We start from the raw sequence: 19,571 nt of genomic DNA on the forward strand, positions 1-19,571 counted from the left end.
GAGATATCTATACTCCATTCAAACTGGTAACATGACAACACCAGGAGACTGCCATAAGTTATGTATATATAATTTAATACCTAGACCAACCACTTAAAAATATACAAATAGATACACTCAAAAACACTATAGATAAATCAAAAGAGAATTCTAAAAATTGTTCAAGTAACTCACAGGAAGGCAGGAAAACAAAAACAGTAAAATGGAAAACAAAGAGAGCAAATAGAAAACAAAAAATAAAATGACAGATCTAATCCTTAAGATATCATTAATTACACTCAATGTAAATAGCCTAAATATACCAATTCAGAGACAAAGACTGACAGTTTATTAAAAAATATAACTCAAAATATGCTGTGTACAAGAAACTTACTGCAAATATTATGATATAAGCAGGGTGCAAGTAAAAGGATGGAAAAAGATCTATCATGCAAATAATCAAAGGAAAGCAAGAGTGCCTGTATTAATATTAGATAAAGTAGACTTTGGAGCAAAGAAAATTACCAGAGGGAGGGGGACATTATATAACGCTAAAAATGTCAGTCCACCAAGAAGACACAGCAATCCTAAATGTATATGTACCAAAAAACTGCACCGCAAAATGTGAAGCAAAACCTGATAGACATGAAAGCAGAAACAGGCAAATCCACCATTATAGTTAGGGGCTTTAACACCTCTCTCTCAACGATGGACAGAACACCTCGACAGAAAATCAGCAAGAATATGGAACTCAACAACACCATCAACCAATGGGATCTGATCAGTTTTTACAACATTCCATCCAATAACAGCAGCATATATAATCTGTTTAAAGTGCCATGGAGCATACACTAAGACAGACCATATCCTGGGTCATAAAACAAAATCTTAAAAACTTTAAAAGACTTGAACTCTTACAGTGTGTTTTCCAATCATGATGAAATCAAAGAAGTAATAACAGAAAAATAACAGGAAATTCGGCAAACACCTAGAACACATGAAGTTTTAAGGAAAATAATATATATATATATATTCAACTGAATGAAAAATGAAAATGAAAAATGAAAAGCTTAAACATTTTTTAAAACTTCAGTTATGTCACCGGTAGTCCCCTCCCCTACTTTATCCCTCCAATACCTTCTCTCAACATCTGCAGTGAAATCCTTACCTGATCTGGCCCCTGCCTGCCTATCCAACATCTCTTACCGCACATCCCCTGCTCAACAAGCTTCAGATTTCTTCATTCAACACAGCCTGAGCACCTGCAACGGACTGGGCACTGTTCCAGGAGTCTTTGTTACCAATAAACAGCACAATCAAAAATCCCCTCTCTTGGTGAGGACACACAAAAAACAATAAATCTAACAAATGAGTAAATGAAAAAATGTGTTAGAAGGTACATGTACTATTAAAAAAAAAAAAGAAGAAAAGCATAGTAGAACGAATGGATTACAGAGCACACAGGACTCTTAGGCCCTGGTAAGGACTTTAGCTGAACTGTCACTTCTCACAGAGGCCTCACCGAATCACCCAATTTAATGTTGCTTCCATCTCCCCTCAATCTCACAAGCTTGTTTGTCTGCTTCATAGCACTTGATATCTGAGATTTTTCTGATGTATTTATTGACTTACGCATTATTTCCCTATTAGGAGTTTGACTCCATCACTGTGTCTCTCCTATTTATAATAGGACTTGGTACACACTCAATGAATTTGTTGAATGAATAAATATGCCCTCACTAACTTAATTTACTATGGGTTTCTAGTATTCTTGTAGAAACACACGAAATTAGATGTCAGAAATCTTAACACGGAATCATTAATTTAACAAAACTTGGGCTAAGAAAAACTTTGTAGGGTTCCTATAACGCTTGAAGGTTTCACACAACTTTTTTCTTTCCAAGTGGGGTGAAAGCTGTGGTGGTGTTTTCACGGATTTGTTGTTCTTGTTTATGACTAAGACAAGGAAACATATCGAAGTTCTGGTTTATCAACGGCGTTAGACTCCATCACTCTCCGATTTTCTTTTAAGAGAAAATATGAGATTTTAAATAAGCCAATACAAGATTTAAGAGTGATCTAGGGGGCTGACCCCAGTGGCCCAGTGGGTAAGTTTGGCGCACACCGATTGGGCGGGCAGCCCAGGTTCGGGTTCAGTTCCTGGCGTGTACCTACACCACTTGCCTTTCAGTGGCCACACAGTGGGGACACCCACATACAAAATAGAAGAATCTTGGCAACAGATGTTAGCTCAGGGCCACTTTTCCTCAGCAAAAAATAATAATAACGATGCTCTAGCTGAGTTATACCTCTGCAAGGTGAGAGACGCAAAAGGGGGGCCTGGTCTAGAGATGGGAGGGTGACATAAAGTACAGGAGCTTTGGCTGGGAAGGAATGACCAGTAACGCCTCACACAAATTCAAGAAGTAAAGCGACTGCAAATGTGACTATAGCACAAGGAGCTGGAAGACGACGGAAATTAGGGAGAAAAGACCCCACAGTTAGATGACCACTTGAGGAACGGGGAATGTGTGCTCAGCGGGGAACGTGCGTGAAGTTGAAATCGTGTACCTTAACCAAAGGCCATTCTAGGACGGACTGGTATTTGGGGCGGCCTGGAGATGGCATCTTCCAAGCCTCCTCTACTTATTCCAGGCGAATGCAGGGCTGGAGAATGCCTGCCTGTTCAGCCTGGCCGTGGCGAGGACATTGGGGAGCTCCTGCCTCCCCGTCGAATCCCCGTCGAATCGGATTCGGGAAACCAGACGGGGCCTGGGCCCCGGTCCCAAGCCTCCCCAGGAGGCTGCTGCACCTCGGAAGCGGGTCGGGATCTGCGAAAAGCCAGTGTAGGGTCTGGGGTTTGGGCCGCAGGAGGCGGGGCACCCACCCTCGCCCCCTCCCCGGCGGAACGCGGCGGGGCGGGGCCGGGGCGGCAGGTCGCGGCCGAGGCGGAGGAAGCAGCCGCCGCCCCAGCTGAGCGAGCGCGGCCGGGGGCTTCCCCGGGGAGGGCGACAAGAGCGAGTCCTCTCGTACGTTTCCACCCGGCTGGCTCACGTCGGCTCGGCCCCGCCCGGCCCCGCCCCAGCCCACGGGGGGTTGCGGGGGGGGGACCCGCGCCAGCGCCTTTAAGAGGCGTGGCCACATGCTCCGCCCCGCCTGCCCCTCGCGCGCCTGGAAGGGGTGGGGTGCGGGAGGAGGTGCCGGGGCGGGACGGGGAACGAGGCGTGCGCTGGTGCGCAGGCGCAGTGGCCGGCCGACAGACCGTGTGTTTCCAAAATGGCGGCAGCGATGGATGTGGATACCCCGAGCGGCACCAACAGCGGCGCGGGCAAGAAGCGCTTTGAAGTGAAAAAGGTCGGGTCTCGCCAGCGCCTTCCTCAGGGAACCTAGAGAGGCGCGGATCTGGCTGGCAGGCCCGAGGATGAGCGAGGCGCAGAGGAAAGGGCTTCATTTCAGGGCGTTCCTGGGACCGGGTACCACGAAAGGAAGCCGGGGGGCGGGTCTTAGGGTTGATCGGCGTGACTGCGGCCCACTGTCATTTGCAGTATTGGTTTCGCTAGGAGGCTGAAGGGCCAATCACGGACGTGCTTATTGAGATACGCTGGGTTCCGACTTGGCTGCGGGAGCCAAGCGCTTGAGCTGTCACTGGAGTGGTGGAGGGGTGGGGAGGCAGAGGGTGGGGTGGGTGGAAGGGGGAGTCTGAGCGGTGCAGTGGGTGGAGGATGGGGCAGTGCGGCGAAAGCTGGGAAGCTGAGGTTTTACCGCATTGGAGGTCTCGGAGGAGCCGGGCTGGCGATCTCCTTGCCCCGCCCCTTTCTTTAGCTTGGGGTCCCCCCGACTCGGTCCTCACCTAATCGAGGCCTCCATTAGCCGTCTCTTTGGCCCTCGCCCTCCCCGAGTTAGTGTCTCGAGTGTAACTCTTGCTCTTTTGAGAGGTCTGTTGGTTTGTCACACAGCCGCCCCAGTCCCACGGTCATATCCAGAATCCCCCTGTCCAAAAAAAAAAAAGCATGGTAGAATTTGTTAAAAAGAAAACGTAAACCCAAATCTTGTGTCATTTAACGAGGGTTGAGTACTAGTTGTGAACGATCTGGTGGAAGTAGGCAAGCAGAAATGTGGAACGTGTCTCTTTGCATGAAATGCCTTGGTGGTTTGCCAACACTGGGAGAAAAGTGCCGATTCCCACCTAAGATAAAGTAAATATGTTCAAAATGAAGACTCTGAAATAGGAAAAATGTTATTCCTGGGACATCTGGCTGAACACTGACAATATTCTCCCTCCTAGTGCTTTTTGGCGTTTCATTGTGGGCACTGCATGCTCACTTATTAGAGCCAGCAGCCATATTGGGGAATAATAGAAGTAGTTTTTTCCTTCAAGTTGAGAAGCTGTCGTGTGAAAAGCGCTGAAGAAGTTACTAGACTTTGAGAATTGGGTTTGAAAGAGATGTAGGTTTAGGAAGTGGCACCCAATTAGTGGATGAAAAAGAAGTTTGAGACTATTTATAATTGCAGAAGCCCGAAGGTTCAATTACTTAAATACCACTTTTAAATAAACTCTCAATGGGATTATTTTAACTAAATTTAAGAGTCTGAGCATGTAAAAGTTGAGAACATCAGTTTATTTCATGTTAGGAACTAAACAAAATTCTAGTGAATTCTAGAGTTTGTTGTGAATTAATCTTCTAAGAGCCAAGCGATGACCTTGTTCTCTGCACTGATACCGGGTAATTTGTTATCCAGCTTATCCCACGATTACCCATTTTATGATCCAATCATCATCTTAGTTCATTCTGTTCCTAGCTCTCACCTCGCCACTCATGCCTCCAAAGCTGCCTTGAAGAGCAGATATTTATTTATGCAGAAATTGAGCTCTTCTGCAAATGTCTGGGGAACCTGCACAGTAATTCAAGTTTGTGCTTATTAAACCTAAAACAGGCACTTACAAATTATTCCTGATTTGCTTTCATTGATATGGCTGACTAAATTATTTAAATCTGTAGGAAAAAATAAAATTAAAAGATGACTCATTAATTTCTGTATTTATATGCTCAACTCTTCGGAGAATGGGTGAGCATATGTGTAGCCTACTGTTGCCCTTGGAAATAATAAATAAGAGTAGTGTAATATCCCCAAACTCTTGTTTGGTGGTCCTTCTGGTCAAAGAGATGATAATTGCAGCTGCAGCATGAAATCCTAGAGTGTGAGAGTGTGTGTGTGTGTGTGTGTGCTACAAGGAGAGTAGAGTGCATTGTCTTTTTTCTCTTTGCAGTGGAATGCAGTAGCCCTCTGGGCCTGGGATATTGTGGTTGATAACTGTGCCATCTGCAGGAACCACATTATGGATCTTTGTAAGTAATTGGAGGAGGATGGGAGGGAGTTGAGAAGGTTACAGAGATTGTGGCTATGCTGATGTGACCAATTTTCTTCTTCACGAGGAGATGTAAAGTATAGTCAGAAGACTTGGGCTCTTCTGCATGTAGTCCCTTGGTATGTTTGAAATAGAGTAGTTTTTATGATGTCCTGGAGGCATACCTCTCTCTCAAATAAATCTACACCATCTAAAGATGGCAAGGCCACATTTAGAATGAATTATGGACACAGAGGCACTGTTGGTTATTCCTTTATATTTCCCATCTTATACCTGGACTCAAAGGCAGAAATAGAAAGAAGGGCCGGCCCTTTGGCCAAGTGGTTCAGTTTGCACTCCACTTGGGCGGCCCAGGGTTTCACTGGTTTGGATCCTGGGCGCAGACCTAGCACAACTAATTAGGCTGTGCTGAGGCAGCAACCCACATAGCTCAACTAGAAGCACCTACAATTGGGATACACAACTATGTAGTGGGGGGCTTTGGGGAGAAGAAAAAAGAGGAAGATTGGCAACAGATGTTAGCTCAGGGCCAATCTTTTAAAAAAAAAAGTTTGGGGCACCTGTGATCCATCCTGTTGGTGAGTGCCAGGCGTGGCTGGTGCAGCAGGGAGACCTCAGAGGGAGGCCCCATTTGTGAAAAAAAAAAAAAAAGAAAGAAAAGAAAGAAATAGTGAAAGAAAGAAAATAAATTGAGCTAAAATATTCTCTCTAGAGCTAGTTTTTGCTGGACAAGATTTATAAAGAAAATCCTAGGAAGGAAGGATTTTCAGTGTTAGCTCCAGACAGAGTTAAGAGGGTATCACTGCGAACATCTAAATAGGCAATTAATTGCACTAACGAATTTTCATTTAAATTTCCACATATTTCATTACAACAACTGTAGCTGTTGATGGACTGACCTAGCATCCTTGTAGTACTAGGGGCAAGAATGACCACACCAGGAACAGTTGAGGTACTAAAATGGTTTGTTATTGAGATCAGAAATGGGGCAAAGAAATTTCGACTTTCTAGAATTGAAACAGTAGGCGCTTACTTTTTAAGTCACTCGGCTCCCTCTCCATCTTCATCTTGAGCCACTCTCCTGCTCACTCTGGCAGTGTCTCTGGCTTTCTTTCCATTCCCGAAGTGTCCATGCTCTTTTGTAGAGCCCTTGCATATACTGTTCCCTCTGCCTGCAATGTTCTCTGCCTCTTTTCCCTGCTACCTTTGTCTAAACAAACACTGCCTAATCCAAATGTGAGCCATAAATGCGAGCACGTACGTAATCTAGAATTTCCACATACCCACATTAACGAAGTAAAAAGAAACAGATGATTTGTATTTTATTTTTCCTACTGTATCCAAAGTATTTTCGCTTCAGCATGTAATTAATATTTTGAAGTGAAATATTTTACATTCCTTTTTTTTGTACTGTCTTTGAAGTGGTTTTTACACTTACAGCACATCTCAGACTAGACACTGGAAATGTGGCTAGTGGCTACTTTATTGGGCAGTGCAGAACTAACCCATAGTTGGTCTTCAGGCCTCACCTTGAACCTGCTCAAAGGTGTCTTCCCTGACCATGCTTACACACACAGACGCAGGCTATGACCGTTCCGTTAAGTATTCCCAAGATATCCTCTAGTTTCCTTTGTAGCAGTCATTTCACTTAGTTGGTTCTCTCACGTCCATGTTATTTACTGCTGTGTTCCCAGCATCTAGCATAGTGTCCAGTACATAGTAGGTTCTCACTAAATATTTTCTCAGTGAATAATAAAAACACAAAATGGGGGAATAGGCTGATCATGGAAACTCGAGAAACACAAATCAAGCGTTTGAGGTTGGAAAGCAATCATGGCATATGTCGGGAGTTTATTGCTCTTGGTTTCTTTGAGTTGGACGCTGTTTACCTTTTCATGCAACAGTCAAAGCAGATCAGCGGCTACCATGATGTTTAATATGGATAGAAGGAACTCATCACAGAAAAACACATGTGCAGTTTTAAATGTGTTTGGGTGGGGTCTTTGATTACGTGTTGCCAATTCCTTTACCGTGCATTCTCTCAAGGAGTTGTGCCCAGAGAAAATTGTACTTTCTAGAGGCTGTCTTCTGTAAATAATTAATTATTTTATATAACGCTGATTTTTTTTTTTACCTCTATATTGAAGTCATTGTGTCTCTGGATGCAAGAGAATGCACTTCTTGGGAGGGCCACGACAGACAAAAGCCACTGATATAGTGTCTTCTCTTAGAGTTGAATGCTTGAGGGATCAGCGTAGCCTTTCAGTTAGAAACCTGCTTTATCGTATGTTTTAAATATCAGATGAAGTAGTAGAATATTGAACTCTTATAACAAAGAATTTCGGAAGCATTTTCAAGTCACGTCTTTTATTCATTCAGTGAATATTTATATCCTGGGCATTTTGCTAGGCACCGGGATAAAATGATGACTGAGATCAAGTCTTTACCCTCAGGAAACCTACCCTTTTGTTTATTGTAGACACTAAAGAGAAGTCTGTTTGCTGCGCTGGGCTTGTCTTCCTTTTAAAAATAAATGGATTATGATTCTTGTAAAGAGATTTTTTGTAAAAGATGAAAATAAGAATTGGTTTAGCAATGGCCATTTCTAATAAATTCTGGTCTGGCATTAAATGAATAGTTATATACATAGCTGTAAATAAATAAGAGTGACCAGGGCTGTGCCCCAGGTGGACTCGCCTACGAAGCGTTGTTGGTCTGCAGACTTAGACTTCTGAGTCCAGATTAATGCTCCGTCCCCTACTGTAGCTTCATATATATTATCCGTTGCCCCATTTCTTGCTTGCTTTAAAGAGTTGCTGAAATACACACTCTGCAGGTGTTATTTTCTCCGTTATCTCAGTAATCTTGTTCCAGATGAAGAGGACATTCAGAAGGGCTTAGGTCCAGCCTTTGGCCATGAGAAGTTAGCCTCTTCCTAGAACCACAGGTCCACCAATGTGTTGAAAGTGAGAAATCTGTCCTCCTCTGAGATGAAGCTCTTGCTTCCTTAGCAGTGCTTTGGGGGTACTGAAGTTTAAAAGTCCCCAAGCTGTATCCATCACCTTGAAGTAAGCTGCCTTTGCGTGGGTATGACAGCAACCTTTATATGCTCCTTGTCTGTCTGCTCTAGGCTGACGTGAACAGTTCCTTCCCCTGTTTAACGACTCAACCCCTGTACTCTTTGCACCAAAAGCTTGAAAACGTTATATTTGAGAACACTTTATACTCACATTTAATAATTTTCCATGCCATATCCCTTCTTATCTGGCATTCTAGATTGTAATCCTATTCCTCCTATATATTTTTGTTGTTCGTTAGGAACTTTCTGGTAAAGAATAAGTATATATTTGGCTCCTATTCTGTGTTTATGGAAGTGGTTTTTGTTTGCTTTTTCAAGCACTAAGAGCTTCCTGTGCACTTGACATAGACAGCCAGAGTCCCTTACAAATACCAAGACCTAGACAAGTTTAAATGTGATAATGTACCTTGAAACAATTTTGTTATTTATTTAAATAATAATAATTGTGCCTCTTATTTAGCTAATTTCATAATACACAGTCCTCCTCTGAGTAAGAGGATCCAACTTGAAAGACATCAGATTTTATTTTTTTTGCAATACCTTTGAATGTGGTAGTGCATTCATAGCCCCGATAAATTTTTGAATCATTCTTGCATAAACCCTAATTCTCCACTCTTATCAGAAGAAAAACCTAGCTCTTCTCTTTGTAGTGTGAATCTGGGTAGCAAAAGCAAGTTCTGTGATTTCAGATCCTTTGCCTTTCATATTTTTGAAGATTGGGGGAAGAAGCCCTAAACCTTATGGTATATCTCTTCCCCTAAGACCAAATATACCCATTAACATCTCAGCATTATTTTCTTACAATTTCACTGTTTCCACCTATGGAAGTCTGAAGTAATTGTCTCCTATTAAATAGTCCTTCATGAAGCTTTTATTCTTCAGAAGGGAGACTCCCACTTAGTTACCACCTTCAGAGAAAGCAAATTATACATTAGTAATTCTTGCTCTTTGAATATTTATCCCCCACAGAGCTTTACTCATCAGTTCTCGATCTCAGATTTTCATTCTGTTTCGGTTCCCCCCTCTTCCCCCTCTGTGAAACTGATATTTGGATACATTTGCAGTAATTTGCTCCATTCACCAGACGGAATCACCTCGGGCGATAAGCATCATGATGTGGTGGGCCCCAAATCTCTAATGCACTGGCTTAACAGATTGTTTTTGTTTGACAGTGTTTTAAAAACTTTCGAGTTTTGATGCCTTCACATGGCATCCCCTACAGTTTGCCACAGATCTCTGCACCCTCATTTGTTTTGCTTCTGTGGCAGTTCACATGTGTCTGCGCGCCCACTTTAGGGACTGGAACTCGGTGCCCGGCTAGACCTTCATGTGGGCGAGCCTGGGTGTCCTAGGGCCTAAGAGGAAGCACTCACCAAGAATAGGGAGAAGACGCCAGGTCTCAGAACAGTGAGCGTTCTGAGGTGGCTTCAGGAATTTACTAAATTTACCGAATTAGGAGAAATCACTTTCATTTGGACAAGGCAGGTTACGTTCAGGATTAAGAAGTGCCTTTTCCTTCCTTGCTCTGCTTTGGTCGAGGATAGGAAGTCACTGCAGAGCCTCCTGTTGAGCCCCGTCCCCACCCCTCTGCTCTCTACCCCTTTCCCCGCTCAGTAGAAAGCGATTATGACTAATGCACCACTTGAGATTTTGTTCAGGTGTACACCACCCCACCCCACCGCAATCATGTCATGGTGTCATTGTGCAGGTAGGGCTGCTATAGATGGAAAGGTGGTTGCTCCTGAGGTCCAGTCATCTTGTTCTTATTCTCACAGGCATAGAATGTCAAGCGAACCAGGCGTCTGCTACTTCTGAAGAGTGCACCGTTGCGTGGGGAGTCTGTAACGTAAGGAAACACCTTTCCCTATCAGCATGGCTTATAAACACATTACCACTTATCCTGCTTTGCCCGTCTTGAGAATAACTAGGAAAAAAATGACTAGGCCACCTTTCTCCCAAAAGGTACACAAATTGTAAAAATAGATTTTAAATCTTTGTGCTATTCATCTGTTAGAGGGTAAAAATTATTAGATATTGTAGAGGGACTAGTTTGTCTTAATTATAAAGTGGACTTTTAGCAACATTTTGGAGATTCATCTTTGGGAATTACCTTCTAAGTCTGTGGCCATCTTTGGAATATTCTCCTGTTGATGGAAATCTTTACCTTCTTAACAGATTTCTTTTTAAGGCTAAAGGTCTTGTGGAACTAAGTTTGGTGAATAAATTGAGTCTTCAAGAATGTGTGTGTGTGTGTATGTGTGTGTGAGTGTTTTAAGTGTGGCAAATGTAGTAAGCTAGGATTTTTAATTTTTTTTTTAACGTGGCTCATGCCAGAAATGTGTGTGTGTGTTTTAAGTGTGGCAAATGTACTAAGTTGGGATTTTTTTGTTTGTTTTTAACATGGCTCCTGCCAGAAATGTTTTGTACAGCATCATTGGACTGAATGTACAGCCTTGCAGGGTGTGACAGCTGAGAAGGATAACGAACGTCAAATATGTTATTTCTAGCATGTGTTAAAAATTCATCCTATAGCATTACAGTCCCAGTCACGCGAGCTAAAATTGTCCTGTCCGGGCCTCCTGTGCCAAGGGGACAGAGGACTCACGGCTCCCGACATGGTGCAGGCCTGAGAGGCGCTGGGGTCGGCCCACCATTCCCTGTCTCTGTGACTGACTTTCTGAGTGACTTTGGGCAAGGGATTTCACATCCCTAATTCCAGGTCCCCTCGTGTGAAATAGGGCTGACGGTAGACTGCATGGAGCTGTAATCAGGATGAAATGATTTTGTTTAAAAGTGCTTGCAGTACCTCCTGGCGCATAGTAGACGTAAGGGCTTTTTAAAATAAATATGCATAAATACAAATTTGGGGGGTGGGTGGTGCTTACTGGGGAGATAGTAGCTATCAGTACCAGCCCCATCGGGCTGAGGCGCTCTTCCCTCCCACGCTGGGGTGCGCCTTCCTGATTCCGTCAGGGCCCTTTGGACAGTTTCACAGTGGCACGTATTGGCCAAGGGCCAGCTTTTGTCATTTATGGGGATAAAGAAATAAAATATGTCGGGCTGTTTGCTCTCCCTGGCATTCAGGCATGTCCTAAGACCCGTGTTACTCTGTGGTGGAAGAAAAGGGAGTGAACTTTCCTTTAAATTTGGCTAAGGAGAGACTACCTCCGAGAGCCCGCCATAAAGAAGAGCTGGCGTGGTGTGGCACAAACCTTTGGACTACTCCCAGGTCTCGTTTTGGGTCTTTTGCTAACCAGCTCCATGAACTAGGCGAGTCACTTACCTTGTCTGGGTTTCAGTTTCCTGTCTATACAGTGAAGATGATGATACCTGTCGTGCTTGCTTGCCAGGCTTGCCGTGCGGCTCAGATGAGGTAACACGTGTTAACGTCTTCTGTGAACTGGATGGCACTCGTCAGGGTGCTCTGAGACTGCTAGATAGACCCAATAATGTAACTTAGATTATTAACGGGAGGAAAGTGGGGGTCAGGAGTGTCAGGGATGCTGTCACCTGTCCTGCAGCCTTGTCTGCAGCCCCTCTTTCCCTCCATCTTCGGAGGTAGTTGGGGTACACAAAGACCCGGTGCTGCTGCGGAGCGCCCAATGGGCTTGGGGGGCAGTGAAGAAGGGTACCTTGAATACGCTTAAGTGAACGTGTCCCCACCCCCTGGTGAATGAGCAAACTGCCTGAGCTTTCTGCCTCTGGGAAGTTTTGTTTTTCTCTCTTTCACTGTGAGTTGCCTGAGAGTCAACAGGAGAGGGGTCTTCCACATGCTGGGAGGACGTTTGTCCTGTTGAGAGGCGATAGTGTGTTAGCTGTGGATTCCACTCTTCATTACTGAATTCTGTTTTTGTCTTTCTCAAAAGACAGTTCGCGAGGTAACAGTCCACACCATGATTCTTCTTTCAGTTCCATGCATGTTTTGGGAGACATACTGACTGAATTTCAAGGCTGTTATTAAACCAAGCTTGCAAAAACTTTCATAGTTTGGTTGGGGTGTCAGCGTTTCTCCCCTGTCCCCACCTCCACCACCCATCGCAGATTAGATGAGGGGGAACTTGCTGCTTCTGTCTTAATACTCTCCTCCTATGAGCAGGGGGAGGAGAATAAACATATTGCAGAGCTGTTGTGATTCGCATCGCATGTCATTAAGTCATGTCGGGAAACCAAACACAGGCTTTCCTTTCCCCAAATCTGCAAGCAAGCTCCTAGCTCCCTGTCAGTTACCAGTGTTCTTGGGACTCTTGCCTTTTACTTCCTCTCTTGTTCATGAAATAAGCCCTTTGATGCTCTTTCAGCTGCTTGTGTGCGGTTTGCCCGTCATGATACTTCCTTTTACCCTAATTTTTTATCTCATTCATTTTTAAGATAAAGTCCCTCACCCATTAAAGGCTTACTGAGTACTGTTCTCTTGTAATAGCAAGACGTCTTTGAACAAATCTGGAGATTAAGTCCTTTGAACAGAGTTGAGCTGGGTGTGGGAAGGTTGGGGAAGTGCCTGTCTCAACTCTGGGTGGGTGGCAGTGCCAGTGCACCACCAAGGGCTGAGGAGAGGCTCTTCTCCAGGGGTTCCCGTTCTCCAGGGGTTCCCGTTCTCCAAGGATTGGGGGAGGGCAGTTGGGAACCAAGAATGGGAAGTTTGAAATCTGCGTGTGATTAAGGGCATGTGTCCAGGGAAAGTAGAAGCACTCCCTTACAGGCCGAATCGGACCAGGAGCCACATTGCATCTTCCCTTAAGAGAGGGGAGAGCTCCCTGCCAGAACCGACCTCGCGCTTCCTAAAGACTTTCTTCCCTTAGTGCTGACGACACTTCCAACAAATGTTTCCTTGGAAGAATCCTTGTCCCTGACCAAGGTGTGATCAGTTGTTGACCTTTTGCCTCTCCTGTTGTCTCCCGTTGTTCTCTGTGTAACCACTCCACTGCCCTGGAGACATACTGTCAGTAGATGGCTGAGCCTGCAGAGTCAATTTTAATAAAATGTATCTTTTCTTTCAGCATGCTTTTCACTTCCACTGCATCTCTCGCTGGCTCAAAACACGGCAGGTGTGTCCGTTGGACAACAGAGAGTGGGAATTCCAAAAGTAGGTGTCTGGCTGTTCTGACGTAAGACTGGGTTTTGTGATCGGTGCCATTCTCTGACTTGCCTCCAGCTGGAGAGTGCATAGTCTTGGAACATGGAGACACGGAACGTGCCTTGTTTTATAAACTAGTTTTTGATTAATTAAACAAGGACTCACCTATCTAGAAAATGCATAAAGTCGTGGCCAACTTCAGAGGTTTGCAGCCTAGAGTTTCCCAACTGTCTGGGGTCTATGAAAGTAGAAAATCTACAAACTATTAAATATTTCCAAAATCCATAATAAGCCTCTATAGGCTAACAATGTCAGGTATCTTTGCTTTGGGCTAGAATTATATCCACCTATCATGTCTCCTTGGTTTATCTCGGGCCGACTAATTCTGATAGAGCATTTATAGTTATCTCAACTGAATTATTATTATGTAAATAAAACATATAGTAAATTTTTAAAAATTCAAATAGTCAAAAAGGTATACCAGGGGCCAGCCCAGTAGTGCAATGGTTAAGTTCACATGTTCCTCTTTGGAGGCCTGGGGTTTGTGGGTTCGGATCCCGGGTGCGGACCTACGCACCACTTGGCAAGCCATGCTTTGGCAGGCGTCCCACATATAAAATAGAGGAAGATGGTCGTGGATGTTAGCTCAGGGCTAATCTTCCTCAAATAAAAAGATATACCAAAGAAATGAGTCTCCCATGTTAGTCTCCTACTCTCACTTCTGGAGGTAACCGTCAACAACAGCTTCTTAGTAGCTTTCTTGACTGTCTCTTTATATGTCATTGCACATATATGGGTGCATGTGTGTATATATGTGTATATATATAATTTTTTTCTGAACATAAATATGAGCGTCCTATAGAGTAGTTCACCTTACTTTTTCATTTCATACCTTTAGAGATTTTCCATATCCACATATATCAAACTACCTCCTTTTTAATTGTTGCAGAGTATTTTTTTATGGAGATGTACCATAATTTATTTAATCTGTCCCTGTTGATAGACATGTCAGTTTCCAGTTTTTCGCTGTTAAAAACTGTGTTAGGGGTGAACATCCTTATACATGAACCTTTGTGCATATGTGCAAGTATATCTATAGCAGTAATTCCTGAAAGAGGAATTTCTGGATAAAGAGTATGTACACTTTTGGGGCTGGCCTGGTGGCATAGTGGTTAAGTTTGTGTGCTCCACTTCAGCAGCCTGGGGTTCACAGTTTCAGATCCTGGGCACCAACCTACACATCGCTTGTCAGGCCATGCTGTGGCAGCGTCCCACATACAACGTAGAGGAAGATTGACACAGATGTTAGCTCAGCAAGAATCTTCCTCAAGCAAAAAGAGGAAGATTGGCAACAGATGTTAGCTCAGGCCCAATCTCGCTCACCAAAAAGAAAAAAAGTGAACATTTTTATTTTTGATAGTGTCAGATTTTCCTTTCCCAAGAATATGTATTAATTTATACTCCCTCTGAACAGCAAGGCAGAATGGCCCTTTCTTCATTTCTTGCCAAGGCTCCGTTATCAAACTTTTCCATCTTAGCTACTCTGATAGGTGAAAATTAGTTGCATTTTTTGAATTTTGAGTGAGGTTGGGCTATTTTCATACGTTTTTATGCCTCATATTTTTCTATGAAACACCCTTTTTTTATCTGTTGAATTCTTGGTCATTTTCTTTATCAAATTTTTTATGGGAAGGAAGATTTTTATTTAAATATGTGTTGATTAATAGGATATTCTTAGGTTTAAAAAAACAAAAAATCGTGTTCTTTAGTTTCTGAAATAAATCCCTTATTGGTACAGTTATTTTGCTTTTAAACTTGGTTATTTTGGTAAAGAATTTTGTAGTCTCATCAAATACATGTTCATTTTTTAAGAAACCTGCCAATACTCAGTACCTAACTCCCAGCATTGTGCACCATTCAACAAAATGTCTGCTAAGTAATGTGTGAGAGAGAAAAACGTGAGACTGGCCTTCCCTTCCCTGGGGAGCTTGCTCTCTGAGTGGAACCATGACAGGAATCCATATCAAGGCAGAAGCAGTTTTCTAAGTTCCCGAGAGTTCTTTGTAATTGGCCCTGCCCTAGAGCAGGCTCAGGGTTCCGTTTGGGACCAACACTGTCTCGTGTTGCCCTTTAAATATGCCCAGGGCTGAGCCTAAGAAGTTGGGGGTGTGAGGAATTCCTCCTGCTGGACTTTGTCACTGCCGCTTTATCCACCCGGTGACTTTGCCAGGCGGTGTTTGTCAGCGTATTGGGAAACAAATTCGTAAGGAACAAATTACAGCATTCTTTACTCTGGTAGACAACTTCTGGGTGGTTCTGCAGCCCACTAACACTCTGGAGCTCTCCCCTGTGTGGAATGTTTTAGACAACATTCAAGTGGATTTCCTATGAGAAGTGCTTATAGGATGACTGAGGCAGTGATCCAGAGTTCTAGTGCCCCGCTTTCCATCCCTATAACAGAGTATTTTAATCGGAGACTAACTGCCCCAAAAGTACCTGGACAAAAGATTAAGTAAGATAATAATGAAGGATTTTGTGTTCAAGAAATCTTTTTATATGTGGAAGAAATTTCCTGGCCTTGTTTATTTTTATAATCTTGTTAGAGCCAAATTTTGGCTTCTGGGAACATCAGAAACCACCTGAAATCCATACCTCGTTTCTCCACAGTTGCCTTGCTGTTACGGTGAATGTAAGCAGGGCTGTAAGTGGAACCAGTGATAGGTTTTGGAATTGAGGGCTGATTACTGTTCTCTGTATTTGCCTCACCCCCAACTTGCCTGAGTCCTGGAGTTCAGGTAGAAATAGGTAGGGGAGGCTGAGAGCTCGAACTGCATCTGAGCCGCTGACTGGAGCCGACAGGTGGAGCTCCCTTTCCCAACCACCAGCTCTGACATTTCCTCTCACCTCCCTCATACTGCCCAGCATCTGTCTGGCAACTGGAAGGAGAGTCCGGTGGGTATGGTTGGGTCCCAGGGAGGGACTGTCACTTAGAAGTGGGTAGTAGATAAGATGTTACAAAGGATGATAAGATGAAAGGGGGAGAGGCCAGTGTCATAACCCAGTCTCGGAGCACACTGTGATCACTTACATCTTTTAAAGTTTGATTAAATTTGCTCATATGTTTCAGCAGGTTTTATGGTCTCAAACAGGAAATTACTAAGGCATTAATAAAGTGATTTACTTTATTTTTCAGGTATGGGCACTAGAAAAGGAGAATTCTTCCATCAAGCTCAACCCTTTTGTTATTCATTTAGAGAGTTGCCTTCTTGTTAGTTATAAGTTAGATAGAACCGTGTCTTTTCTGCTTTGTCTTTTCAGTTTGCGATTCCTGCAGCCATATTGTATCCTGTGTCAAATAAAATCCAGTTGGATTCTAGAACAGATGCTGTCTCTTGTGTATGTGAGAAAAGTGACCATAAATAGAGGGTCCCCTTCTCCTGGGTTGGAAAGCCAGCTTTTGAAAGTGAGATGTTTGCTCGTAGAGCCAGAGCAGAGTTGTCCTGCGAGCGACTCGCTTGGTCAGGAGGAAGCTGGTCCACAGCCTGGTTACTGATGGCAGTCTCGGGCAGGTCACCTCTCTGCTCCGAGCTTTCCTTCGCTATAAAGTGGCTTCTGAGGACTAATTGGCATCATGTGGGGGACAAAAACTGGCTTTGTAAACTGTAAAACCGCTATATAAATGTTAACTTTGTGTATGATGGTGTTTTCTCTTCTTAGTTTAGAAAAGTAAACATGAAAAAATCCAATATGCAATCTTGGCCGGCAAGAGCATAATTTATGAACTTAAGTTGAAAATTGGTGTCGCTTAAAACTGAATTAACAGAAGAAATTCAAGTTTCCTTCGCCACCGCCACAATTTGCAGTTTGTTTAAAATGACTTGGCCGTGGAAGGAACTGCCGGTTCTAGCACTAATTCAATGGTTATGTAGAGTCTTTAACTGAGAGGCAGTATAGTCTACTGCATGGTTCTCAAAGTGTGGTCTAAAGACTCCTCGTAGTGCCCGAAACCCTTTCAGGGAGACGTTCATGGAGTTTCTTTTCCGACGGCGTGTCTGTATGAGGCCAGCTTTTTTCAATATACTTCAACCACAGCAACGTATTGAATGAAGAAGCAGGCATGAGAATCCAGCTGTCTTCTATTAAGTCAGACATAAAAGAGATTTGCAAAATTGTAAAACAATGCCACTCTTCTAGTTTTTTTGTTTTCAAAAATAATTACTTTTAATAAAAATATTTATGTTAACATGTGATGAGTTTTTGTTCTTTTTAAATCTTTTAAGTTTCTTGGTCTTGATTTCCATTATGGTAAATAGCTATAGCTATAACCTGCACAAACAGAATTCTTTGAGATATTCCATTTTTAAGATCATATGGGATCCTCAGACTCAAATATTTGAGAACCTTTAGGTTAGTAATTAAGAACTTTGAAGTCTTGGGGCCGGCCCGGTGGCACAGCTGTTAAGTTCGCACGTTCAATTCTCGGCGGCCCGGGTTTCACCAGTTCGGATCCCAGGTGTGGACATGGCACCGCATGGCAAGCCATGCTGTGGTAGGCGTCCCACATGCCACAACTAGAAGGACCCACAACGAAGAATATACAACTGTGTACCGGGGGACTTTGGGGAGAAAAAGGAAAAAAATTTTTAAAAATCTGAAAAAAAAAAAGAGGAGGGCTGGCAGTAGTTAGCTCAGAGCTAATCTTCCTCAAAAAAAAAAAAGGACTTTGAAGTCAACAAACCTGAATCAAACCTAGCTTCCCCACTTCGCTCCCACACAGTACCTGGCACGGAGCAGGCACTCACATGGGGTAGCTGCTCCTACTGCTGTTATTTTAGGGCTACTACCCTTGGCAGAAATCTCTTTTAAACCCCTTTCAAGTGGTCGTTGAAACTGTACACAAATACTCTCGGTAGCGCAGAACACGTTACTTTGGCACAGATGACAACACACGTTTGGAGAGTTCTCCTTGGGTGTTAATCAGGACTCTCGGTTGCAGGGTACAGAAACCCAGTCTCTGCTCAGGTAAGGGGAAATTTATCGGAGGGCTGCGGGGCTATGTAATGTAGTTGAAGAAAGGGCTCAGGACACAGCTGGCCTAGGAAGGAATGAGGGGACCCAGGGACTTGCTGCGGGGATCCTCACTGCTGCTCTTTCAGACTCGCTTCGTACGTGGCAGGAAAATCCTGGATGCTGACACTTCCTCTGCTATCTCTTGTCACACGGCTTCTTGCCATGGGAGAGAAACTGACTACAAGTTCTGATTCCAAAAATCCCAGCTGGGTCAGGCGCTGGGCTAATTGGTAGAATCATGTAGAAAATAGTGACTGCCTTGAGCACCTCGCTGTTGGAACAGTTCCCGGAAGAACGAGAGTGATGTGGGACAGACAAAAGGGTGTCTGCTTAAAGACTTGCTAGGAAGTTTTTCTTAGTTGAGCCGAAATGTCTCTTTGCACATGTATATCCAGTTATTCTTGTGTTGCCTCTGAAACTGGTGGACATAAATCTTCCCTGACAGTGGAATTATTTGCTGAGTGCCTACTGTGTGCTATACCTAGAGGGCACAGCTGAGTTAGAAAAAGTCTCTTCCCTCTAATAGCCTAGTAGGAGATTGCTAAGTGAATGAATGAAAGATGGAAGCTGGTTCTGGAGAGCTTGACAGGTCCCACGTCTGCGCTTCATCTTGAAGTGCCCATTCTCTTGGTTTTCCTTCTGACAATGCCTGTGCCCTGTCGGGGCTCCTCGTCTCCAGTCTGCCCCTGAGGATTCTGTTCTTGGGGTTCTGCTCTGTCTGGGAGAACTCATCCTCACACAGAGTCATGATAGTGTGCCGGACCCTCCAGTGGGCTCCTGATCGCTGATTGTGTGCGTCTCCTCCCAAATCCACTTTCAGTAACCTCACATTGGTAGCTTGAAATTGGCCATAGTGGGTGTATTTACACCACAGAAATAGGGAAATGCTACAAAGCAGAGCTGCTTTGCCCTGAAGACCCTGTTAGTCATTTACCAGCATACCACTGCATAGTTACCATCTTGAGGAAAATGGCGTCCGAACGTGTCCATTGTCTATCCCA

At 43.8% G+C, this 19,571-nt stretch overlaps 1 protein-coding gene across 4 annotated transcripts; it reads left to right on the forward strand.

Annotated features, from left to right (window-relative positions):
* The first annotated feature begins 2,910 nt into the window (after window positions 1-2,910).
* Window positions 2,911-17,745, forward strand: RBX1 (ring-box 1). Of its 4 annotated transcripts, none has more exons than XM_070253591.1 (6): window positions 2,911-3,008; window positions 3,220-3,333; window positions 5,249-5,327; window positions 10,202-10,272; window positions 13,424-13,509; window positions 16,694-17,745. In XM_070253591.1, exons 2-6 carry the CDS (start codon window positions 3,256-3,258, stop codon window positions 16,704-16,706), a joined length of 327 nt encoding a protein of 108 aa, XP_070109692.1. In that variant the 5' UTR covers window positions 2,911-3,008; window positions 3,220-3,255; the 3' UTR covers window positions 16,707-17,745.
* The last annotated feature ends 1,826 nt before the right edge of the window (window positions 17,746-19,571 follow it).

Source organism: Equus caballus, chromosome 28 (assembly GCF_041296265.1).
Source record: "Equus caballus isolate H_3958 breed thoroughbred chromosome 28, TB-T2T, whole genome shotgun sequence".
NCBI classification, from domain to species: Eukaryota; Metazoa; Chordata; class Mammalia; order Perissodactyla; family Equidae; genus Equus; species Equus caballus.

Coding starts and splice junctions, on each gene's coding strand:
- RBX1 (XM_023631749.2), top strand. CDS start 3,256: ATGGCGGCAGCGATGGATGTGGATACCCCGAGCGGCACCAACAGCGGC. Junction 3,334..5,248: donor AGCGCTTTGAAGTGAAAAAG/GTCGGGTCTCGC, acceptor TTCTCTTTGCAG/TGGAATGCAGTAGCCCTCTG. Junction 5,328..13,423: donor GAACCACATTATGGATCTTT/GTAAGTAATTGG, acceptor CTTTTCTTTCAG/CATGCTTTTCACTTCCACTG.